We start from the raw sequence: 23,381 nt of genomic DNA, 5'->3' as shown, positions 1-23,381 counted from the left end.
AAAACAGCAAAGTTTAAAAAAAAAAACTTAAGAAAACGATCCTAAGCCGTCAGGCAACGGGTAAATATCTACGCCACAATTATTGTCTACACGTTCTTTGATGTTAAATTTTATTTTTGTTGAAATATGTATATATATATATATATATAAATATAGTTATCGCCTGCTAGGTGCTCTACCTCTACCGCGACCTCTTGGGCCACCACGACCACGGCTTCCTCTTCCTCGACCGCGGTTTCCTACACGACCACTGTCTTTCTTCTTTGATTTGGATTTTGGAGTGTCATCTATAAGCAATGTTTCCAGTGGAAGGCTGTCCGGTAGAATAAAATAGCGAATATTGTTTCCTCGAATGCTTAAAGATTCCAAATGTATAGGATCCCGATTTTTTATTGTCATTTTAACACTTTTTAGATGAGTGTTCATCGCTACATCTACTCCAGTGATTGTTCCATGGATCTGAGTTCCATTTTTTAATTCAACTGTTACAGTCTCATGACTTAGCTTCATTAGGAATCTGCAAATATTTTAAAAACTGTAAATAAGTAAAAAAACATTACAACACACAAGAATTTTTACGGGAACTACGATGACGACCTATAAGTAGGCCGACGTTGCTGAGGATTCAATTAAAAGATTTTGAAATCTCTAACAAAATCTAATTACGGAACTTACAGAGATTTAACTTTTTCGTTATATTTAGTCCGCGCAGAAGAAGATTTGCCATAAAAAGTTGTTACCATTCATACATATTTTTTATCAATGATAATGAGATACTGTATTAATAATTTTAAATTTCATGGAGCGGAAGGTAATAGTATTTTTGTATAAATATTGTGCCCGCCAAAAACAATCAAGTCGACTTAACTTAAATTTTTGTTTATTTGTGTATTTATATTAGAAATTTAATGAACTTTCTAAAACAATTATTTATGTTTATGCATTACAAGCTTTTTGTGGCTGTCAAATATCAGTTGCAGATTGACTGATGATCGAACATCATCATATCTTAAAATATTTGTTTTTCGATAACAAAAACAATTGGACAAATTAAAGTTGGGCGCCACTAACTTTTAGATGCACTTTGAGTAGGGCATCCAAGCAAACACACGCATGCACTCATGAACACATTCACACAAAACAGCGGACGCGTCACAGCCGGTCGCTGTAGCATCAGCAACGACGCCGCCGCTACGTCGGCAGCGACGTTTTTTATGGCGCGTCAGCACGTGCACCCCACTTTGACATTTTTGTAAAAAAAGAAAAAGGGAATCATGAAGTTGTGCAAATGTATGTAAGAAGGAGGAAGTGTGGCCAGACGCCCATAAAGTATATATATCTTGATCAGCTCGACGAGCTGATCGATATAGCCAGTTCGTCTGTAATGAGGTCTGTTTTCTCCAGCAATTATAAGAGAGCAGAGTCAACCAAAATTTGGATGTAGGTGCTCCTATACCGGACACTAACGCTTAATTTATTTTTTTATTTCCTCCCCCTCCCCCGAATAAAAGCCAGTACAAATCTTTAAAAATTAATTAATCAATTATGTTATTTAATAGGATATTGTTATGGTGCGAACAAATTTTGTATCATTCAAACGGGATTTTTAATACCTTTCTATTGATAGCAATATGTCAATAAAGTAAGTTCAAATTGTGAGTACAATTAACATTAGTTATGTACACACTAATCTTTATAAATTATATTATATTATATATAAAGTAAAGCAAATGAAATAAAAAAGAAATCGAGACTCTATTGTGCTGCCATGGTAAACTTAAAAAAGCTACTAAAAGAATCTTTTACGCAATTTAAAACTGGGAAGATGTCAACTCTAGCAACCGGGATCCAAATGTACGTGAAAGTGATAAAAATAAAATAATTAAGTCACTCGCAGTTCTGTTGCTATATAAGAATCTCTGATAAAATTAAAATGATAATTTATCTATGTCTGATGAGGCGTGTTTCTCACAATTATAATAGCTAGAGCAACCAAATTGGTAGTAAGGTGCTCCTATATCCAGGACACTACGCTTATATTATTTTTTTATTTCCTCCCCCGCAAATCGAAAAAAGGCAGTACAAAAATCTTTAAAAAATTAATTAATTAAATTTATATATTAATATTTATATATTGTTATGGTGCGAACAAATTTTGTATCATTCAAACGGGATTTTTAATACCTTTCTATTGATAGCAATATGTCAATAAAGTAAGTTCAAATTGTGAGTACAATTAACATTAGTTATGTTAATATATGTATATAACTAAATTATATATATATTATATAAAGTAAAGCAAATGAAATAAAAAAGAAATCGAGACTCTATTGTGCTGCCATGGTAAACTTAAAAAAGCTACTAAAGAATCTTTTACGCAATTTAAAACTGGGAAGATGTCAACTCTAGCAACCGGGATCCAAATGTACGTGAAAGTGATAAAAATAAAATAATTAAGTCACTCGCAGTTCTGTTGCTATATAAGAATCTCTGATAAATTAAAATGATAAATTATCTTACGAACATCATCATCATAACATTTTAAGAGTAATTTCCTTTGGATCATTAATTCGTTTGGTTGAATAGTCGATCCACCTCAACATTTAGGCCCTGCGCAAAGTGGAGCTCAGACTTCCAGCGAGCAGAAATTTTGCAGCCGCACACACACACACACACAAAAATCGTAAACTAATGTAATTTTAATGTTAAAATTCTCATTTCTCATTAATTTTTAGTGAATATGCTTTAGGTTCGATAGAGTCCGGTTCGCATTTTAGAAAACTAAACAAAAAGAAGTCCGAAGTCGTAAAACTTGAGGAAATTCCAGAAATATAGTTTAATACGGGCTGGTGAGTATATTATAAGCGATGCATACGGTCGGTTGGCAACTCTATTAATGAAACATTATGAAGATGAAAATTATTCAATCGATGAATAGAGGTCGTATTTAATGCTTACATGCTGCCAAAAAAATTGCGCGCCCACTAAATACCAGCAGAAATACACAAACAATAATAAATTCGAATCATTACCTTAGATTCACGGGTTACAAGCACTTTCTGGGTGCAGTGTCGGCTGATCCTTAGATTATAGTATGGTATTATGACAATCCATACATAGACCGCAGAAATACTTATGTATATGCAACATACAAAAAACATATCATCATACATGCTAAGATTCACAGCATAAAATAATAATAAAAGCGTACACATTTATGATAATACAAACGTATTCGGATAGATTTGTAGCATACATACATACATATGTACGTATATATGAACGTAAATACAGGATGTACGCAGTTATACAAGAAAATATTTAAGATGTTTTGAAAACTATTAATATTGTGTGTAACAAGTATACAAACACACATATACTTTATATTCGTATATATTTATGAAATTTTAAACGTTTTAGTGAAACACATGATTTAGACTAAAGAGTTTTAATGTTCTATGTAATAAAGTTAAAACTATCTATATATATATATATAACTAAATACCATACCTCACTAATTTCATATCGCAAATTATTTTTATGTGATTAGACGAAAATATGAATGTACTTTTCCGCGTTGAAATATGAAACCTATACCGGTACGATGATGATGATAATAACAACAGAATTGGCGTCGGTATTAGAGGTGACAATCCATCGAACAAACTATCGATAGTATCAATGATTTTATAAGTATTACAATTTTCGGATTGTATGAATTATGCGACAGCACAAATGAAGCAGCACAAATTTTCTGACTCGCAGATTTTTCAAATTTTTTTTGTGAGCGTAGGTAAGTTAGGTATATAGCTTTGAATAAGAGTGCTGGATAAAGTCACCGATTCCACTCGCCGATTTTTATGGAAAACATAGTGGTGCTTTCTCAGTGGTGCCAAAAAATATCACTAGTAAAATTTAATTCCATTCCATATTCATGCGGAAATTTCCGAAGTGCTCCAGAATTATATTATTTATCTATTTTACACAGAAATTGATACGAAAATAATTTAAGCATTAAATTTTTGATAAGTCCAGCAATAAATTACTAAATTTACTCAGTAACCCCCTGAGTTCCGAGACCGGACTAGGTGGCAGCATCGAGACTTGGCCGAATTTGTTCCTGATTACTTAGCTAAGTGGACCACACATCACTAAATTTTGTAGAATATCAGATTAAATTTAATTTAGTAGCATTGTTATAGCATATCTGTCTACCAACCTGCTATTCTAAAAGGAATGTCCTATATGCGTTAGAATTTTAGAATCAATCCTGTAAATTTTGTGGATTATCTACTGCTAGTAATATGAAATATAACCTTATTTGTCTATGCTACGGATATATCAATTCCTGACAACATTTGGAAAAGATTTTTCTTTCTCCATAAACACAGTAATATTAAACTATAATAAAATTATAGAGCAGGGGCGTCCAAGGCCAATGCTCAGGGTACTCATTTGTTTTTGTAATTGCTCTTCAGTATAGGAAGAGCAAATGCCTATATATACGCGCTCCTTCCATAAGCCAATACAAATTACATAAACAATTTTTCGAATTTTTTTTCTTTATCTCGCCTGTGCGTGCAAAGCGACAACACTTTCATGTGTTTGTTGTTGCCTTGTCTCCACTGCGCGAGCGTAGCAACAACACTTTCATGTGTTTTTGTTGTTGTGTCCAAAATTTTTTGCGAACTTTGTTGTTGCTTTCACGAAATGCGTGCACTTAAAAAAATGAAAACAGCTTGCACTGGACATACGAAATTATCATTGCCTGCGCAAAATTTGGACAAGTAAGTGATGCCTCATTACTTTTCAGTGTATGAAATAAAATTGAGTTAACGGCACCTTTGCTTATGTTAGTGTTTTCGAATTAGTGTATTGGTGATTTGCTCTTTCTTTGCAAGCGTTCGGACGCCCCTGTTATAGAGCTACTTATATAATATATATCGATAACATTACTCAGAAAGATGATCACCAATTTGCTTTCACCATTTATTCAAGCGTTTTCACTTTTATCGAAAATCAAGTAAGTCAAGCCAAAATTTCTTGATTATTATCGAAAATCGAGTAAATCGAACCAACAAGAAATGATGATCGAAAATAGTATTCTTTAATTTTCTGCTAAACTATAATAGAACTATAAAATCTGTTGAAATGTTGTGAAACTAACTCTCGTTATTATGTGAGAAGTAAACATAAAGTGAATTATTATAAATAAAGAACTTAAAAAAGGACTTGCTTTAATTCGCATCCTTTGGATAAAAAATAGCTCCAGTTTGTAGACGATGGCGACCTGCAAACATAAAGTGCTAGTTAAAGGGATTTATATTTTATTCTTATATAGCAATATATGTGCTGAGGGATATACAAAAGGTATATATTTCAATACAATTTTATAAGTTATATTATTAATAAATCTTGTAATCTTCATATATAAATCAAACTATATTTGTTTACATTTGCTTATGTACATATGCATACATACATGTATTTGATGATATACATATGTATGTCAAACCAAACTTCTTAAATACAAGTTCGAATATGTATTTGTCTAAGAGCATATGAAAGCTATTTTATTCTTAAAAGATAAGGGTTCTCCTTTGCGTAAATGTGGTGCATGTGTTTGTGTATGTACATGACCTCCTGAAAGCCGGTATACAAAATATTTAAGGGAATCTAATATACATAAATGTAACAAAAAATATCTTAATATAAAACTAACGCCTCAGCATATGTATGTATGATTTTGACCGCTTGAATTATGTACATATATATATTAGTATGTTATGTAAGTATAAGCTTTGTATAAATTACATTTAGTACAATTTTGGTACTCATTTTATATCATTATATTTTATAATTATCAGCCCTCTTAACTATTTCTCTAAATATATGTTTTTGAATTAAATTTTGTTAATTTTTATTTGAGGTTGTTTTTTGATCATTTTACTATTTAATGGTATTTTTTCTATATCTGTTAGTATTGTTCCTTTTTTCCCTGGTTAGATTTTAATAAATACAATAAAGTGTTGTAATATTATCTCTTATATTTAAATTATATATTTTGGGTTCTTCTGCGCTCACTGCCGACAAACTTTTTGGTATTTAAAATGTGTAAACTTGTATTTAATTTTATTAATATATTTTATTTACTATTCAGTCTTAATCATTAATTTGAGCTGCACCACTAAACATACACACAGCTTAGTGATTCACACGTAACAAGCATGTCAGAAGCTGCCATCAAGATAAAAAATATCAAAATTTATTTTGTGATAAAATTTATTTTGTGCATAAAATAACCTGTTCATTCTTTGTAATCTAATTTGTATAGATAAAACAAAGAGAATACTGAATTATTGCGGGAGGCTTTAAGCATAATGTATCTGTGATTTTTAAGAGCGAGGTGTTTGAAAGATCATATATTTATATCAGAGAACGGCAAGAGTGCACACACCCCTAAAAACACAACACGTACACTATGGTAGTACTGCCACACACAAGCGAAATTGTGGATCAGACCATAATCACTAAGCATACAATGTATGCTTAGTGCAATTACTTGTACGTATAAAAAATGATTTCAGCAGCATTTTGTGCGCAGGAAATTCTTTCCCGAAGCAAAACACAAGGAAAGGTCAAAATATTTTTTGTATGTTTTCTGCGTGCTTCTGTTTCGCTACCTGCGGTCGCGTGTGGCGCGGCTGCTAATGCAGACAGAGCGAGACAGTAAGCGATATTGTTTCTCGCTTATATGCTAGCCGATCGAACTCGCGGACATTTCCCTTGCGCTTGCTTCGTTGTGGGTAAAAACACAACGGACCTTTTCTCGGATCCTCTGGTGTTTTGTGCGCTGTCTTGTGCACCGCAACAACATTTTTTGTTGATCCGTGTGCTATTTCCGAGTTGTCATGGCGCGGTAATGGTGCCTCGGCACTTGTTTTGTGTGTGCCACCATTGTGCTTAAAAAGTGCCAAAATTGCCGTTCTCTGATTTATATCCTATTTTATAAAAAATAGAAAAGGGTATTGTGAAGTTATTGAAATGTGTTTAGCAGGGAGACAAACTGAGTCTGTGTATTATATACATATCTGTCTTTTTGAATCTCAGCAACTACAATAGAGCAACCAAATTTGGTATGTACATATGTGATCTTTTACCAAATGTTTTTTGGATAATTTCTTTATTTCCCTTCCCCGCAAACCGAAAAAAAAACAATTTACGCCCACAAAAACAATTCCATTTTACATATGCGATTTTTTCGTGTTCTCGACATTCAGAACTATCGGTTAAATAATTTAAGTGTTATTCACATTGTAATTTTCAATAGCGGGGTGCTCTTGCTGTTTTTGGTGAATGTGTTTGACTCATAAGCGTGGGCGTGTGTTATCTGCGATGCGATGGTCAAAGTGTATACAAAAATTGGTTGCGCCCAACTTTAATACGCATACTTGTTATATACATTTTTTAAATTAGAGGTATTTCTAATTAATGTGTACTTTTAAAGTTATTACTCCTGTTTTACTTTAGGCACTACGATTTTGAGACTTTTGATTACATTTCACGGCTTAAAAATAAGTAATAAGTTAAATATTGTTCTGTCAAAGTTATAGTTTCGTATACAGATCATTTGGTCCCCATAATACTCAAACCATCTGATTTGTATTTAATCTGTTCACAAAAAAGTTTTACATAAGCGTTGATCTAATTCCTTATAATGGTAGACTGGAATAGTTTTTAACTTTTTAATGTTTGCACTGCAAACTATTCCTTTCTTGAGCCCCTTTTGTTCGAATTTACAATTATTGCATAAGAATATTTAAAAATCTGAAATAAATCTACGCTTTGACATGCTTTTGACCGATGTTGAAAATTTCAGAACGATTAAATTAATAAGTTAGAAATTATTTACATTTAAATTTTCAATATAGATGTCGGCGTCGCTGCTGTCGCTACAGCGAAAACGAGCAGTGACGCGTTAGTTGTTTTGTGTGTTTGTAAGTGCATGCGTCTGTTTGCTCCAGTCAAAGTGTATATAAAAGTTGGTTGCGCCCAACTTTAATTTGTCCACTTGTTAAGATTTTTAATATATCATTCCAATCAGTCAATAACGTGGACTAAAGTCCAAACTTAAAAGTTTGTATGCCTATTTTTTTTACTGGATTTCACAAATATGTGAAAGAATACTAACATCTTATTGTATAATTTTTGAGTGCTTAAATTTCAGACTACTTTGAAAAGTTTAATTTAAAAAAAAATGTTCTTTTTTTTCACAGACTGGTCTCAAATAGGAACAAACAAAACATTTGAATGTACATCTGAAAATGAACCAGCGACGTGGATATTTAATAATAAGAGTATTAATGCTCAAAACATCAGGTATATAAAATTAAGTTTTAAAAATGTTGTATAAGTTTAAGTTTTTATAAAGTATATGAAATTAAGTTTTAAGTTAATAGGGCAAAATGCAACACAACTTTACACTATCCTAACAGTTTGCAACACCGAATCAATGTTGAACTCGAAGATAAAAACAAAAATAATTCAAATTTATAGCAATTTATAAAATATTCATTGTCTCAGTTGTCTTTTTGCCCAATGTTTTTAACATCTGTTTTCAATTTTATTCATGCTTTGATAGATAGTACGTTTATCACTTATTTTAGCCATCTATAAATATTTATATGCGTCTTTAACAAATAATATTAAAAGTTAAAAAAATATGTATTTACGGTCGCAAACTTATGCTACTTTGAAAATCAAAATTTAAAGTTTGGTTTTATATTTCAAATATTTATACCAAAATGACTAAGCACATGAAGTGTTAGTCGCCTGCTGCAATGCGAAGCAATAAAAGCATATTACAAGAACTGACTGAACTCTAAAAACGTTTCCATGGTAAAGAAATTCTGGCAACACTAAGGACCAATGCTGATTTATGTGAGGTCACCTTAGGTGACCTACCAACCTAACCTAACCCAAATTCAAGAAAAAAAATTATTACGTACCTGACTAATAATAATAAAAATAGAGAAAACTGCTAATTAATAACGTACATATAATAAAAAATTTTACAAATATTTAAAATTAATTAAGTAAAGATATTTTTAAATATAAAAATATGTGTGTATTGAAAGTATCCAACATTTGGGTTTTGTCAATCACATTATCTGGTCTGGGTTAGTATTAGGTATTAATAGTCAAATAAGAAAAATATATTTTTTAGGATTCGAAGAGATACAATAATTGTAATCCGAACAAAAGGGGCTCAAGAAAGGAATAGTTTGCAGTGCAAACATTAAAAAGTTAAAAACTATTCCAGTCTACCATTATAAGGAATTAGATCAACGCCTATGTAAAACTTTTTTGTTAACAGATTGAATACAAATCAGATGGATTGAGTATTATGGGGACCAAATACAAGCGCCACATTGCAGAATCAAGAAATACATGTATAAAGTAATGTGGTTGTATCAGGGCCATCAAATTTAATTGCATTTGATACACACAAGTACTGAAATCAAACTTAAGTTTGTGATTTAATTCTGCTAATATATTGAGACATAACATACTGAGACGTAACATATTAATATTGTGGTCTATAGAAAAACCACATTGCATTTAGAACGATTAAGTTTTAATAACTTAAATTCACACAAAAAAAAACCAATTAAGATCTGTCTGCAGTAAATCATTACTTGACATGGTGACATGTCATGACATAGCTTCACATAATCATCATATATAACAAGTGGACAAATTAAAGTTGGGTGCCTTATGTATTTATACTTATCCATTTTTTACAAAAATGTCAAAGTGTATAAAAATATTAGAATGCATGATGCGAAGATTATTGATAATTACTAATTATTAATTAGCTTAAAAAGCATGAGGCGTGTCCAGGGTAAAACTAAGTTAACCAAATCGTAGCTCTGGAGCCTTCGAAAAACATTTACTACGATAGGTCTGGCAACCAATATCTGCTACCAGCACATTCGTGGCAACAGAAAGGTTAGTCGAGGTCGAAGCATCTGTGCAGCAATGCCCATGCAAGGTCCCACAGAAGCTATGCCTTGTCTAATGTATGATCGTAATGTTATATAAATATTAAGTTTTTTTTTTATTAAATGCTTGAATCATTGAGACAGCAAAGTGTAGTGCGCCTAACTGCTGAGTTAAACCTAGTGTCATCTCTGAATTAATACAAATGAGTCAAAGACTCACAACGCCAATAACATATGCAAAAGTAGAACTGAAGATGAAGCGTACAATTTCTGCGGCTTAAGCTAGGCTTACCTAAATTTTAAACTACGTTTACGAATCCCTCACACACTTTGTGTTAATTGCTAATGTCGAATGGTAAAATGTTAAGGTTATAAAAGGTTAAAATATATAAAATAAATTAGTTGGGACTAGTTAGTCCCCTAGATCAGAGAGTTAGGAAGTCAACACGGAACTCCTGAACTCCAGGGTAGTACAAATGACTCTAAATGGAAGTCAAGCGGGATTTGGACAGAGTATTTCATCCTGGTTTGCTGCACACTCTCAAGCTCCTCCTCCAAATTATATATTACCAGAGGTTAAAGTCGTATTTATACAGACAGATGTTTTATGTCAGATGCGAGTAGGCGGAGTCAGAGCTTCACCAAATGTATGCTAGAGTTTCCAGGAAGCTTGATGTTGCTAGTCGTCTACTCGTCTTCTCGACTACAAAGGGAAGACATCGTTATTACCACGTATTAAGGCGATACACCACTCGTGTCCACTTTCAACGACTTGGCCGAATACTTATCTATCCTTCCAGCACAGCTGTTTCTGCTAAGCCTTGGGCTAAATGATGAAACATTGTGATCAGTGAGGTAATAATAACAAAACAAACAAGAGAAAGCAGATAAACCTGAAACTATGTTACTGTGCTATAAATCATACCCTACATAATTAAATAAAACAAGTGGACGCATTAAAGTTGGTCGCAACCAACTTTTATGTACATTTTGACTAGTGACAAACACATACGCATAAAAAAGCTAACGCGTCACAATTCGTTTCGTTGTTGCGACGGCGCCGCCTGCGTCGGCAGCGACGTTTGTATGGCGCGTCAGCAAGCGCACCCCTCTGTCTATATTGAAGATGAGAATGTGAATAACACCTAAGTTATTAACCCGAACTTTTTAACTTTTCGGCATCGGTCAAAACCGTAACCAAGCGATTTTGTGATTTATTTCAGATTTTTAAGTATTTTTTTCTTGCGTAATATCGTGATTTTTTCGATTTGCGTAGGAGGAGGGAGGAAATAAAAAAAATAAAATAATAGCGTTCGGGTTTGGATAATTGGTCTATATAACAAATTTGGTTGCTCTAGCTTATATAGTTGCTGAGAAGAGTTTGCTCAACACATAGCTATTATCGACATAATCTCCGCTCCTTCTCCCTGTTACATACATTCCATTTGTTACAAAAATGTCAAAGTAGCAAATTTAGGAAAAAACTTTTGCAAGAACTATAAAACTATTACTATTAGCTCGGCATAAATGGTAGAAAATAGCCTTTCAGCCCGGCTTATTAATAGAAACCACTCTCTTTGTAGGTTCTTAGGAGCCCCCCCAGAGAGTATTGATCCTCTAGACATATTCCTGTAAATTTTCGTGTAAATACATTAAAGACCCTTCAAATCCTTTACTTATTATCGTCTAGATTTTTGATTTTTTCATTTAAAATTCGCGACAGTCATCATTATTTACTGTCCCTGTTGTAAAGACAACATATCGAGCCCTATTTGCGACAATAATGTGTACGCCAAATATAAATTTAACCAAAGTTTTTTTTTAATATTTTAGATTTTGTTAAGTGGATTTACCTTATATTGAAAAGTGGTCCACGTAAGGTCTCATTCCTCAACTTACCATTTTGTTTGGCGCTAACGTCATTTTTGCAGCTCGTCCTTACGGCACCTTGGTTTAAAAAAAGGATGGTCTGACGCACGCCGAGCAGCACGTGACTGTACTACACGCAATCTATTAAGCTAACCTTGGTTTAAAAAAATATGGCTTACGTTACGTTTATTTATACAATTTTATCAATACATATTATTAAAAATTATATTTAATCAATTTTTCATTATATGGCTTGAAATTAATTATAATTGAGAGATCAAAGATTGTCTTCGTAGCTTTCGTTTAAAGCCGGGGCGCTTACGGAAGAGCAAAACACCAATACACTAAGAAGAAAACAGTAACACACGAAGTTGCCGTTACCTCAATTTTATTTTATACACTGAAAAGAAATTAGCCTTCAACTTTCTTGTCCAACGTTTGAGCAGGCAATGCTAATTTTGTGTGTATCTCTTTTTGGACGCAATTCGTCAATGTTTCCTAAAAGCTTTTTCGACGCAACAACAAACAAATTAAAGTGTTGTTGCCACGATCGCGCAGTCGAGACAAGACAACAACAAGCACATAGAAGTGTTGTCGCCGTACTCGCTCAGTCGAGGCAAGCAAAAAAAATACGAAACATTATTTGTGTAATTTACATTGGTTTATGCCTAGAGCACGTATATATACACGCATCTGCTCTTCCTATTACAAAAACAAATGAGCTTAGACGCTCCTGAATTAAAGTGTCTTAACTTTTTTGATGACTGACGAAATTGATTTGGAAATATCTTTTTTTCATAAATCTTTAATATATATTATTATTATATTATTAGTAGCTTTGTCGTTTACGAGTATATAATTAAAAATATTTTGGGTGCATATGCGTTTGGTGTTTATGAACACATTGTCATAAAAATACATTGTTCGGAAAATACGCATACGTTATTGTCGAATATGGGGCTCGATATTATATAATATCAAAAATATTTAATTTTTTTTGTAATTACTTAATTATATATTTATGATTATTTGCAGATTTGCGCAGAGTTCAAATAGTATAATAACGGATAACCAGGATAGATCAAACAGAAGTCATGGGCTGAGAATGTATAAAAACATTCTCTACATCCAAAGTGTGAATATTTCGGACTCGGGAAACTATTCATGCAAACTTCCTCAAAGTACACATTCTATTGAGTACAGCTTACAGCCGTTTCTAAACCCAATAGTTTTTCAAAGCACTGCTCAAAATATTAAGCGAAAAATTAAACAAAGCGCCATTTTATATTGCTCATTTGAAATTTACCCACAAAACACCTCAATAAGTAAACAGTTAAAATGGTTAAAGGATGGAAGCCTTATCTCTTTTTTAGACAACTTTTCGAGTATATCACAAATAAGCAAAACACAAATTAACTTTACTTTAGAGTTTACAGAAGTATATAAAAAGGAAAATGGAACTTATAAATGCGCATTATATAGGGCCACTGAAACTGGCTCTACTGAAACTGAGATTGTTTCTAAAGAAATAACATTACTAGTAATGGAGGTACCACAAGTTAGTATTGATTACGTAAAAGCTGTTGGTGCTAACAAATTATTCCTTAATTGGACAGTGAATGATGGAAACGATCCTTTACTAAAATATTATATTCAATACTCGCAAGACGGCTCATCTTCTTTTAAATATTACAAGGATATTATTAGTGGAAATAGTACATCATGCATCTTGGATTCCTTTAGTCCGAATACATCTTATTACTTGCGTATAACTGGAAAAAACTCAATAGGAGAGGGTTCGCCAAATCAATATCCGATTGGTATTACAACATTAATAACCGATCCCACATTTATACCTAAAGTCGAAACTACTGGAAGCACTGCGTCTACCATAACAATTGGTTGGAGTCCACCCTCCCAAGAATTGATAGAATTTATTCAATATTATGAATTAATTGTGTCCGAATCTGGAGAAGTTCCCAAATTAGTTGAAAAGGCTACTTACCAACAAAATTCCAGAAATTTACCGTATATGTTTGATAAACTAAAAACAGCTACAGATTATGAATTTCAAGTACGTGCATGTAGCGATCTTACCAAAACGTGTGGGCCGTGGTCTGAAGTAGTTAACGGGACAACAATGGATGGTGTTTCAACAAAGCCAACGAACTTAATAATGCACTGCAATCAACACAATAATTCCAGACTTAGCTCCATATCTATTAGTTGGAATGTACCGGAGTCACCAAATGGAAAAATCATCTCATACCTGATAATTCTAGAAGGCAATTACACATATAATCGCAATGGTGTAGAATACATTGAAAAATGGGGTCCAAAAGTCCGCAGAGTTGATGAACCAAATCATAAGGCGTTTTATGAAAGCGTTAGTCCAAATACAAATTATTCTGTTACTGTGTCTGCCATTACAAGGCATAAAAAAAACGGTGAGCCCTCTGTGGGTACTTGTTTTATGCCCGCTTCCTTACCCGAAACTATTGGTAAGACAATGTGGACAAAAGTGAAAAATGGACCTAAATACGTCTTAAAATTGTACTTACCCAAAATAAGTGAAAGAAATGGACGAATTTGTTGCTATCGAATTTATCTCGTTAAAATAAAAAATGCAAGCAACGAATTGCCTTCTCCAGAGAAAATTGATGTACGAACTTATAATGAAAATCATAACAGTAATAATTCTCAAAATATTGCCTATATTGCTGAAATGATAAGTAATCAGTATTTCAAGCCTGAATTGTTCCTAGGAGATGAAATGAGATTTATTGATCAACCGGAAGAACTTAAAACAAATGATGAATTATGTCGGAAGTGTTTGGAAGGCTCGCCATTTTTAAGAAGAGATGAGAGTATTTATAAAATCGGTAAGAGATCAAAATCACGTATTACAACAAACCTTTGAGTGATAGAGAATTTTTAATTTAGTCAAAAAATGTATTTGACAATATACAAAAAAATATAGTATTAAGTAGAAGTAGTAGTAGAACAGAATAATACCTTTCGATAAAAATGTTTCTTTACCTAGGTATAACAAGGTTTTTCTGAAAGGAAGCTATTACTTATTATGTAGTTTGAAAGCACATACAGTGGCGATGAATGTTTAATGATTGCGTACAAATACATTTTTTTGTTGTACTCTGTATTATTATTCAAATAAAAGTCACCAGTATTAATTTGTCTAAAAACGGTGATTTCATAAAAAAAAAAATGTAACATAAACATTTTTTGAGTACCCATTTACGAAAGGTGACATCGTCCGGAAGATACTCGTGTAACGATTTTTAATATCTCATTCGCCACTGTAGATAGAGCTGGAAAATGTCGGTGCTTTTGCTGAAAACCGTCAATAAAATCGTTGCTTTTTTTTTATTTTTTATAAGCATGCAAGCCTTACCAGCACAAAAAATGTTCATTATTTATCATAAAATGGACTTAATTTATTAAAATCAGAAAATAGTAGGAATTTAAAACTTTCAACAATTTAGTTCAAAAGCAAATAGTGCAATCTAGAAATTTTAATTTTTTTGGTATGCACTATTAATATCGTAAAATTTCAATTCATTTTAAACAATGTTGGCACACTTTTATAAAAAATCCAAAATTATCACATATGAAGTGCATAAGCATACTTTAACCAGCTTCCTCGCGAAACATTGCTAAGAAAGCAAGATAGCTGTGTCTGCAGATTTTGGTCGTCCCAATGATGACTCAATGACGTGAGAAGTTTACTTGAACGTCTCAAAAAATTATTTTTGGCAGTAAAGTTTCAACACATTTCCAATTTCGTATTGTTTTTGAAGGGCCTGGTCGTCAAAAAGATATTATTATTATTATTAGGCAATTAAAATATGTTGTATCACGTGGGCTTATGATTGTGGATGCATATATGGGTATGAAGTGTACATATACGTTATGTAACTATTACTCTGTGATATGTGTTGTATTTTCTGTCAAATTTGGACGTTAAAAGCATGGAAAGGGCATTTTAGAGTTATAGAAAGGTTGTAGAAAGGTGCATGATAGGATTTAATTAAAGGTAATTATAAATTTGACAAAAAAAAAAAGAGTCAAAATCCTTAGTCCCGAGTCAAATATAATTTTATCTGTCCGTTTGTCTGTATGAGGTACCAGCTCTCTCATGGAAAGTAGCAGCTGAGCTATAAATATTCATCATTTGCATTTGCATTTTGCTGTGCTTCGGTCTAAAGTCATATGTTAATTTTTTGTATACTGTTCTGTCAATAAAATATATTATATATTTTATTTATATATATTTTATTGAAATATATTATATTTATATTTTTAGATGCACCGGTAGAGGAAGCGAAACGAAGTGAAAATTTAACAGACCATGAATTAAACTCTTTAGAACATAAACATCGTATTATTCGAAATCCTAAAGTTGCGATTGAAAGGGATAACACAAGTAATACCTTATATATTCAATCGAGTTACCATGGCCCTATACTAGCCGTAAATAGCTTAGTAGATATATGGGATGGAGTAATTGATGTTAATTCCAATTATACTGGATTTCTCGAAGTCATCGGTATGCCTATAAATTATTAGATATATTTGAAAGTAAAATAAAAATAAAAAATAAATTTTTCCAGCTCGTGCAAATAATACAGTATTGATGGCTTACAGTGATTACTTTGATATAATTACTCCAGCGACTAAAGCGGAGGCAATAATTCCTTTGGATGATGCCAAGTATTTCTGGGATACTGGCATTAAAGTTCTTGCAATTTTTTTTGGTGTAATTGTTTTATTTATAACATTCTGGATTATTCATCACCATAAAACAAAGAACGCTATGCCCGATGAGGACACATTAACGCTCAGAGATTCTTTAAGGTAATTATTTTTAATTGAACAAAATTTTACTGAGGGTATTCCATTCAAAAATTCATAAAGAATACTAGCAAAAAAAAAACAAAAACAGATTTTTGAAAATTTTGTTGCAATTACTATTAATATTGATTGGAGCAACTTTTTACATCCCAATATTTTTTCCAAAAAATCTAGAAAAAAAAGTTCAAAAACATGTATTTTACAAAATATTCAATTCAATTTTTCAATGGGTTAATACATATTTCGCACCGTTAAAAAGGGATTTTGAAGACCTTTCCCTTGGTGCCAATATGTCAATAAAGTATGTTCAAATAGTGAGTACATTTAACTTTATTTTTGTCCAATTACTTTAGGACACTATTGTACAAATACCTCAGCGAAACAAATATTGGTACACCAATGCTTTTTTAAATGAAGTTTAACATTTTTTTTTTATTGAAATTAGGTTAAATTAATTTACTTTCTAGGATAATAAATATCCTGAATGTTGAATCCCTTGGAAATAATTATTGGTACACAATCAAAAAATGTATGCTTATTATCTGATTATTGGAATTTTTGGTAAGCAAATATGAATTCTTATAAGCAGTGATACCGTATTACAATGTGATACATGAAAATGTCAATAATAGGGAGTAGTTTGAATATGTCGAAATCGATGCAACTTATTATTCTTTATTTTCGTAAATGTAAATTCCTCCTCAAAATAGTGAGAATAGCGAAAATATACAAGACAATTATTTAAAATTTATGAAAATACTCCGAAGTATACCAAAAAATATTGAATCTGTTTCATTATTTTTTGGTATGCTTCGGAGTTTCTTAAGTTTTAAATAATACACAATAATAATAAAAAATTCTGTGTCTGAACAATCAATATGCCAAAAAATGAATACACAGTCACCGGTTTTTGCACTCAAATTTCACGCTCCGATTGTGAATTCAAACGGAATCGTATCTGCCAATGTTATTTACCGTTCTATATGTCGTGTCAACACCTTTTAAATGGCGTCGTCGAGCTTAAGAATTATAATCGATCGAAATTAAGTTGTCAAACGATGAAATTCGAGCAATTTTTAAATTTTATTTTGCGCAGAGAAAACTGCTGATGAATCTCGTCAACAGATTGTTTCTGTCTCAGGAGATAGCAAACTATCAATTCAAACCGCTAAGCAATTCCGAAGTGGTAATTTTGTCACCGAAACACCCAAGCCACCGGACGACCAGTGACGGATAAAATCATAGAAAAAGTCAATCGAGATGGTCATGCGACTATTAGAGAGATCAGAGAGGAGCTCCAACTATGCACGGAAACTGCCCATTGGCAGTGGTGAAATGTAAGGGCATTTGTGTTCAATCATAACAACGAAAGGACCCATACATCTTTCGTGACTCGTCACAAGGACAGGGACTTGGTTAGAAGATTTTAATGCATCCACATTAAAGTCCGGACATTTTTTTTCCCAAAATTTTTTTTTGGCGAGAAATTTTATTTTGATACGTTGAGTTTTTTGTCCATAGGATCAAGGACTTAGTCAGGAGAGGCATATAAATTTTACCATCAATAATCAAAGTAAATTAACGAAGAAAACTTAAATCGGACAATGGTAACTATGTTAAAATAATCTCAAAAATCAATAAGAAAACCGGTATGTCCATTACCAAGCGACCTAATATATTGTTGATCAGCAAAACAATCTGAGTCGATATAGCCATGTCCGTCTGTATGAGTGCGTGCTTCTCAGCAACTATAAAAGCTAGAGAAACCAAATCTGGTATGTAGGTGCTCCTATACCCAGGACATATCGCTTTTATTTTATTTTCTCTTTCCTCCCCCGCAAATCGAAAAAAACGGATTACACCCAGACTATTCAGTAATTAAAAAAAAAAATTAAAAATCCGAAAAAAAATTACAAATACGCTTTGTTATGTTTCAGACCGATATCGAATATTCAGAACGATCGGACAAAAACCTTAAATTATTCAAATTCTAATTTTCAATATAGACAGCGGGGTGCGCGACGCAGGCGGCGGCGTCGCTGCTGACGCTACAGCGAAAACGAGCTGTGACGCGTTGGCTGTTTGTGTGTAAAAAAGTAAAAAAGCATTGCCATGCCATTGCTAATCATGAACTTTAGGTTACCCCTCCCTTCATTGCTGGAAAAGTAAAATGGTGCTCGTGCAAAAAAAAAATCGATACTTACAAAATCTTTTTTTTATAACCTTTGGTTGTATATAGACCAAATCTTCAGATCAAAAAATTGGTTTATTTTGATTTTATATAGCAGTAGTTCATATATATAAATGATTTTTTTTTAACCATATCAAAATTAAATAACAGTACTCTTTTAAATTTTTTTTATTTTTATAATTTTAGAGCCCTGTTTGGACGTCGAATCAATAATCATAGTCAGTTTATAGGCTCGGCTAATCTCAAAGGATTTGACACAGGCCCAATTCACAAAGCAGATTTGGTTACCGCGTACAAAAACCGTCACAAGGATACAGATTATGGATTTTTACGAGAATATGAAATGCTCCCAAGCCGCTTTAGTGATCGAACAACAAAAAATAGTGATGTGAAAGAAAATGCTTGCAAAAATAGATATCCTGATATCAAGGCTTTCGATCAAACTAGAGTAAAACTTTCACCAATCGCCGGAAACCAATATACCGATTATATTAATGCTAATTTTGTGATTGGATATAAAGAGCGAAAAAAATTTATTTGCGCACAAGGACCAATGGAATCTACTATTAATGATTTTTGGCGTATGATATGGGAACAACATTTGGAGATTATCGTAATGCTTACAAACCTAGAAGAATATAATAAAGCCAAATGCGCAAAGTATTGGCCAGAAAAAGTTTGTGATTCTAAACAGTTTGGAGATATATCGGTAAAGTTTGCAACAGAACGAAAAACTGGTGATTATATTATTCGGTCCTTGGATGTGTCGAAAGCGAATCTCATTGGTGACGATGAGGATCATAGGCAAATAACTCAATACCATTACCTTACCTGGAAAGACTTTATGGCACCAGAGCACCCACATGGAATTATAAAGTTTATTCGTCAAATTAATTCAGTTTACTCCGTGCAAAGAGGACCAATTTTGGTTCATTGCAGTGCAGGTGTCGGCAGAACAGGTACCCTTGTGGCTTTAGACTCCCTTGTTCAACAGTTGGAAGAAGAAAATATGGTATCCATATTTAATACTGTGTGTGATTTACGCCATCAAAGAAACTTTTTAGTACAGTCATTGGTAAGTAAACGCTTTTTATACACTTTGACATTTTTATATGTATAATAATATATATATATTCTTGATCAATAAGACAAGCTTACTCGATAAAGCAATGTCCGTCTGTCTGCCTGTATAAGCAACAAGAGCTCTGAGACATAAGCTAGAATTTATAAATTTGGTATGTAGGTACTTCTAAACTCAGCGCAGTACGCTTTTTTATAGTTTGTTTGGGCAGGGGCCCTCGCAAATCTGAAAAGCTAAGCTTGAAAATCGAAAAAAATACTTATTCACTCACACTGTTTTTAGCGGAAAATTTTGAAATAAATCACACAATTCACATCATATTCCAGACCGATGTAGAAAATGTATCACAATCGAATACATAACTTATTGGTCCACATTTTATTTTTCGATTAAGACAGCGAATGTTTGCTGACGTTCCATGCAAACATTGCTGCCGACGAAATGAATGAAAACATTCTATTGTGCGTTATCTTTTGTATATACAACTCCTCACCACTATGAAGATGATCTTTTTTTGGAGTGTTCAATTTTTAATGACTTATATTTTTTTTAGTAGATGTCGATTTTATATGCAAGATATGTTTATAAGATCAACTTTTTTTTTAACACTAGGCAATGAATAAAACCTTGAAGTACATAAAATATATATGTAAATTTGCAAAAAAAATGTATTTATAGTCCACTTTACAAACCAAAACATATCACAAGAGCTTGTCCGATTATCATTCAAAAAGTAATTTAATTACCTTTATTTTTACGTGTTATAAAAAAGTGACCTTCTACTTACATACTAAATAAATTTTAATTAAAATTGAGTGGTTTCTCCATTAATATTAATAACAATATTAGTGAGTTTTTACATTGTACTTAATGTAAAATAATGAAACAAATGTATGTCTAATTTTTTTTTAATATGATCTTAAGACAATCCTTTTTAAGATTATTTGGCATTTGAGCTCAGATCCTGCTATGATCATACGAGAATAATTTAGCCGTTGCTTAAAAAAATATCTAACATCTGAATAAGAGGTATTACTGTACTCTATAAACTTCCTTTTATAGATTATTAGCTATTAACAACGTTGGGAGATTTGAAATTTTGAAAATATTAACTTGCTTAGTCAATAATAAGCCTACAAACAACAAAAAATTGTTTTCCCGTTTCTCCGCTGCTCACGTTTTTCCGTTATAGTACTGATTCTGCATTACCTGACTAATCGGCCAAGTCAACTGATTATTCTAATTTGATCAATTAAAATTGAAAATCTCACAGCTCTCTTTGTTTTTCGAAATTAAATTTCAAAATTACAAAGGCAAATAAGAATACATGTTAGAATTATGGTTTCTTGATAAAAAAACATCTTAGACATCTTAGCTACCAGTTGCTACCAGTTAATTTGTAATTAATATATACATAGTATACAAACACATATTTTCTATTTACAGAAACAGTATATTTTTCTTTATCGTGCCCTACTGGACACTGCATTATATGGAAATACGGACATAAACTTAAACTTATTGCAATCAACGATTGAATCATTAAAATTCAGGCCCAACGATGGAAAATGTTTGCTTGAAGATCAATTTGAGGTTTGTAAAAATAATATTTGTTGAATTTAGCCTCAAGATATTTTCAAACTATAGAAACTATTGGGAACTGTAGATGAAATAAATAGAACCTCCAGCGTTGGTGAAATAGAAGAAAATATGTTAAAAAATAGAAGCCACGAAATTATTCCATACGACCGAAATCGAGTGAGTATTATATTTATTTATTAAATTATAAAAAAAATACAAAATTAAATGAGATATTCAAATATGTTTTTCATTTCGGATATTCAAAAGATGAAATTAATTACTTAAACCAAAGGTTATACAACAATATAAATGTTGCACGCCATACGATTTAAGATTTAAGTGATAAATGAACAAAATTTCGAGTGTACCTAGCAGGAACTGGGAAATTAAGTTGACTCAACATAATCCGGCGGTTAGCTAACGATGGGAGATTAATTAAAAGTAGTCGATTAGTATAAGATGGTAGATCAACTCATGGAACCCAGTTAAAGCCTCTCAAAGCAAATTCCAAAAAAATTTTTTGAGCAGATTCAGTACTCTTCTGGTGGTTCGAGTATTGTGGAGACCAAACACAAGAGCCATATTCCTGAATCGGACGAACAGGAGATGTATAAAATAATTTAGTTGTGTAAAGTTCATCAAATTCTATAGCCCATCGTTTAATGAAGGCGAGAACTTAAATTGCCTTACTGACAGTTAGAGAAACATGCTTGGCAAACCTTAGCTTACTATCAAGGAGAATACCTAAGTCATTTACTTCGGCTAATCTATTGAGGGGCAACTGATCAATGTGGTAGTTGACTATGTGAGGCGAGTTTTTATGGAAGGATATAACTTTACATTTAGAACAGTTAAGTTTTAATAAATTTTTAATAAATTGTCAAGATCTGTCTGCAATAAAGAACTACATGACATGTCTCTTAACGATAGGCATAGCTTCACGTCATCAGCATACATTAGAACGTTTGAATGACTGAGGGAAGATCATTGATAAATAGGTTAAAAAGCAACGGTCCAAGGTGACTACCCCAAGGAACTTCATACTTGTGTGTGTTTGCTACGATGCCCTAGTTAGGGCAGTTTTTCTTCAATTCAAAAACGACCAATTATTTATCAAAAAATCCGTATGACATTCTCTGCGTATTCATCGCAAACTTAAGTTAAAAATTTCAAATAGATTGAAATATTATAAATATTATTAAAAACCGTGTTTCGAGTAAAACGCGTTCAAAGTTTGGTGATCCCCTTGGGCCGGCCTGACTAAATTCGTAATGAGAGTCAACAAAAACGTTTAGTTAAAGTATTTTTAAAGCAAGAAAAAAATTTTTTATTTTTGAAAATCCTACAGTGGTGTTACCCCTTAATATAAATATACATAGATATATTCAAGATGCATTTATATTCATATTCACCACACGTTTTTATTCAAGGTGATCTTAAGTCCAATACCCATGAGAGACAGCTCAACATATATAAATGCTTCGTTTATAGAGGGATATGACAATACAGAGACATTCATAATTGCACAAGATCCAATGGAAAACACAATTGGAGATTTTTGGCGGATGATCTCAGAGCAAAGTATTTCCACACTTATTATGATATCCGAGGTAAGTATAATTTGCAATTTTGCAGATGAGTTTTAAGTTATTCGTCTTCCAGAATCGTGACACTTAAAATAATATAACTTTTTCTAAACGTTTTATGTATATAAAATATTTATTCAATTAGACTTCGACGAAAAGGTTGAATGACTGATCGGTTATGAGTAGATCTTAGAATT

The 23,381-nt window shown here is 32.3% G+C and overlaps 2 protein-coding genes across 2 annotated transcripts; one reads left to right on the top strand and one right to left on the bottom strand.

Moving 5' to 3' along the window:
• Positions 1 to 96: 96 nt before the first annotated feature.
• LOC108599084 (probable small nuclear ribonucleoprotein Sm D1) lies at positions 97 to 3,625 on the bottom strand. Its single transcript, XM_017985872.2, has 2 exons — positions 3,511 to 3,625; positions 97 to 517 (listed from the first exon to the last, which is right to left on the bottom strand). The coding sequence occupies exons 1-2, from the start codon at positions 3,522 to 3,524 to the stop codon at positions 157 to 159; spliced, it is 375 nt and encodes a 124-aa protein (XP_017841361.1). The 5' UTR covers positions 3,525 to 3,625; the 3' UTR covers positions 97 to 156.
• A 1,622-nt stretch (positions 3,626 to 5,247) lies between these two features.
• LOC117135001 (tyrosine-protein phosphatase 69D) lies at positions 5,248 to 23,275 on the top strand. The gene is made up of 10 exons (XM_033294759.1): positions 5,248 to 5,370; positions 8,277 to 8,379; positions 12,909 to 14,755; positions 16,198 to 16,440; positions 16,505 to 16,748; positions 19,123 to 20,011; positions 21,464 to 21,610; positions 21,665 to 21,775; positions 23,029 to 23,208; positions 23,261 to 23,275. Exons 1-10 carry the CDS (start codon positions 5,283 to 5,285, stop codon positions 23,273 to 23,275), a joined length of 3,867 nt encoding a protein of 1,288 aa, XP_033150650.1. The 5' UTR covers positions 5,248 to 5,282.
• Positions 23,276 to 23,381: the final 106 nt, after the last annotated feature.

The sequence above is a fragment of the Drosophila busckii genome, unplaced genomic scaffold (assembly GCF_011750605.1).
Source record: "Drosophila busckii strain San Diego stock center, stock number 13000-0081.31 unplaced genomic scaffold, ASM1175060v1 chrUn_07, whole genome shotgun sequence".
Lineage (NCBI taxonomy): Eukaryota > Metazoa > Arthropoda > Insecta > Diptera > Drosophilidae > Drosophila > Drosophila busckii.
This window is presented reverse-complemented; position numbering and strand designations above follow the sequence as displayed.

What these genes read in the sequence shown, in the direction of transcription:
- LOC117135001 (XM_033294759.1), top strand. Translation starts at nt 5,283, where the DNA reads ATGGCGACCTGCAAACATAAAGTGCTAGTTAAAGGGATTTATATTTTA. An exon ending in ATTAATGCTCAAAACATCAG is followed by an intron (nt 8,380 to 12,908) that starts GTATATAAAATT and finishes GATTATTTGCAG; the next exon opens with ATTTGCGCAGAGTTCAAATA. An exon ending in TGAGAGTATTTATAAAATCG is followed by an intron (nt 14,756 to 16,197) that starts GTAAGAGATCAA and finishes TTATATTTTTAG; the next exon opens with ATGCACCGGTAGAGGAAGCG.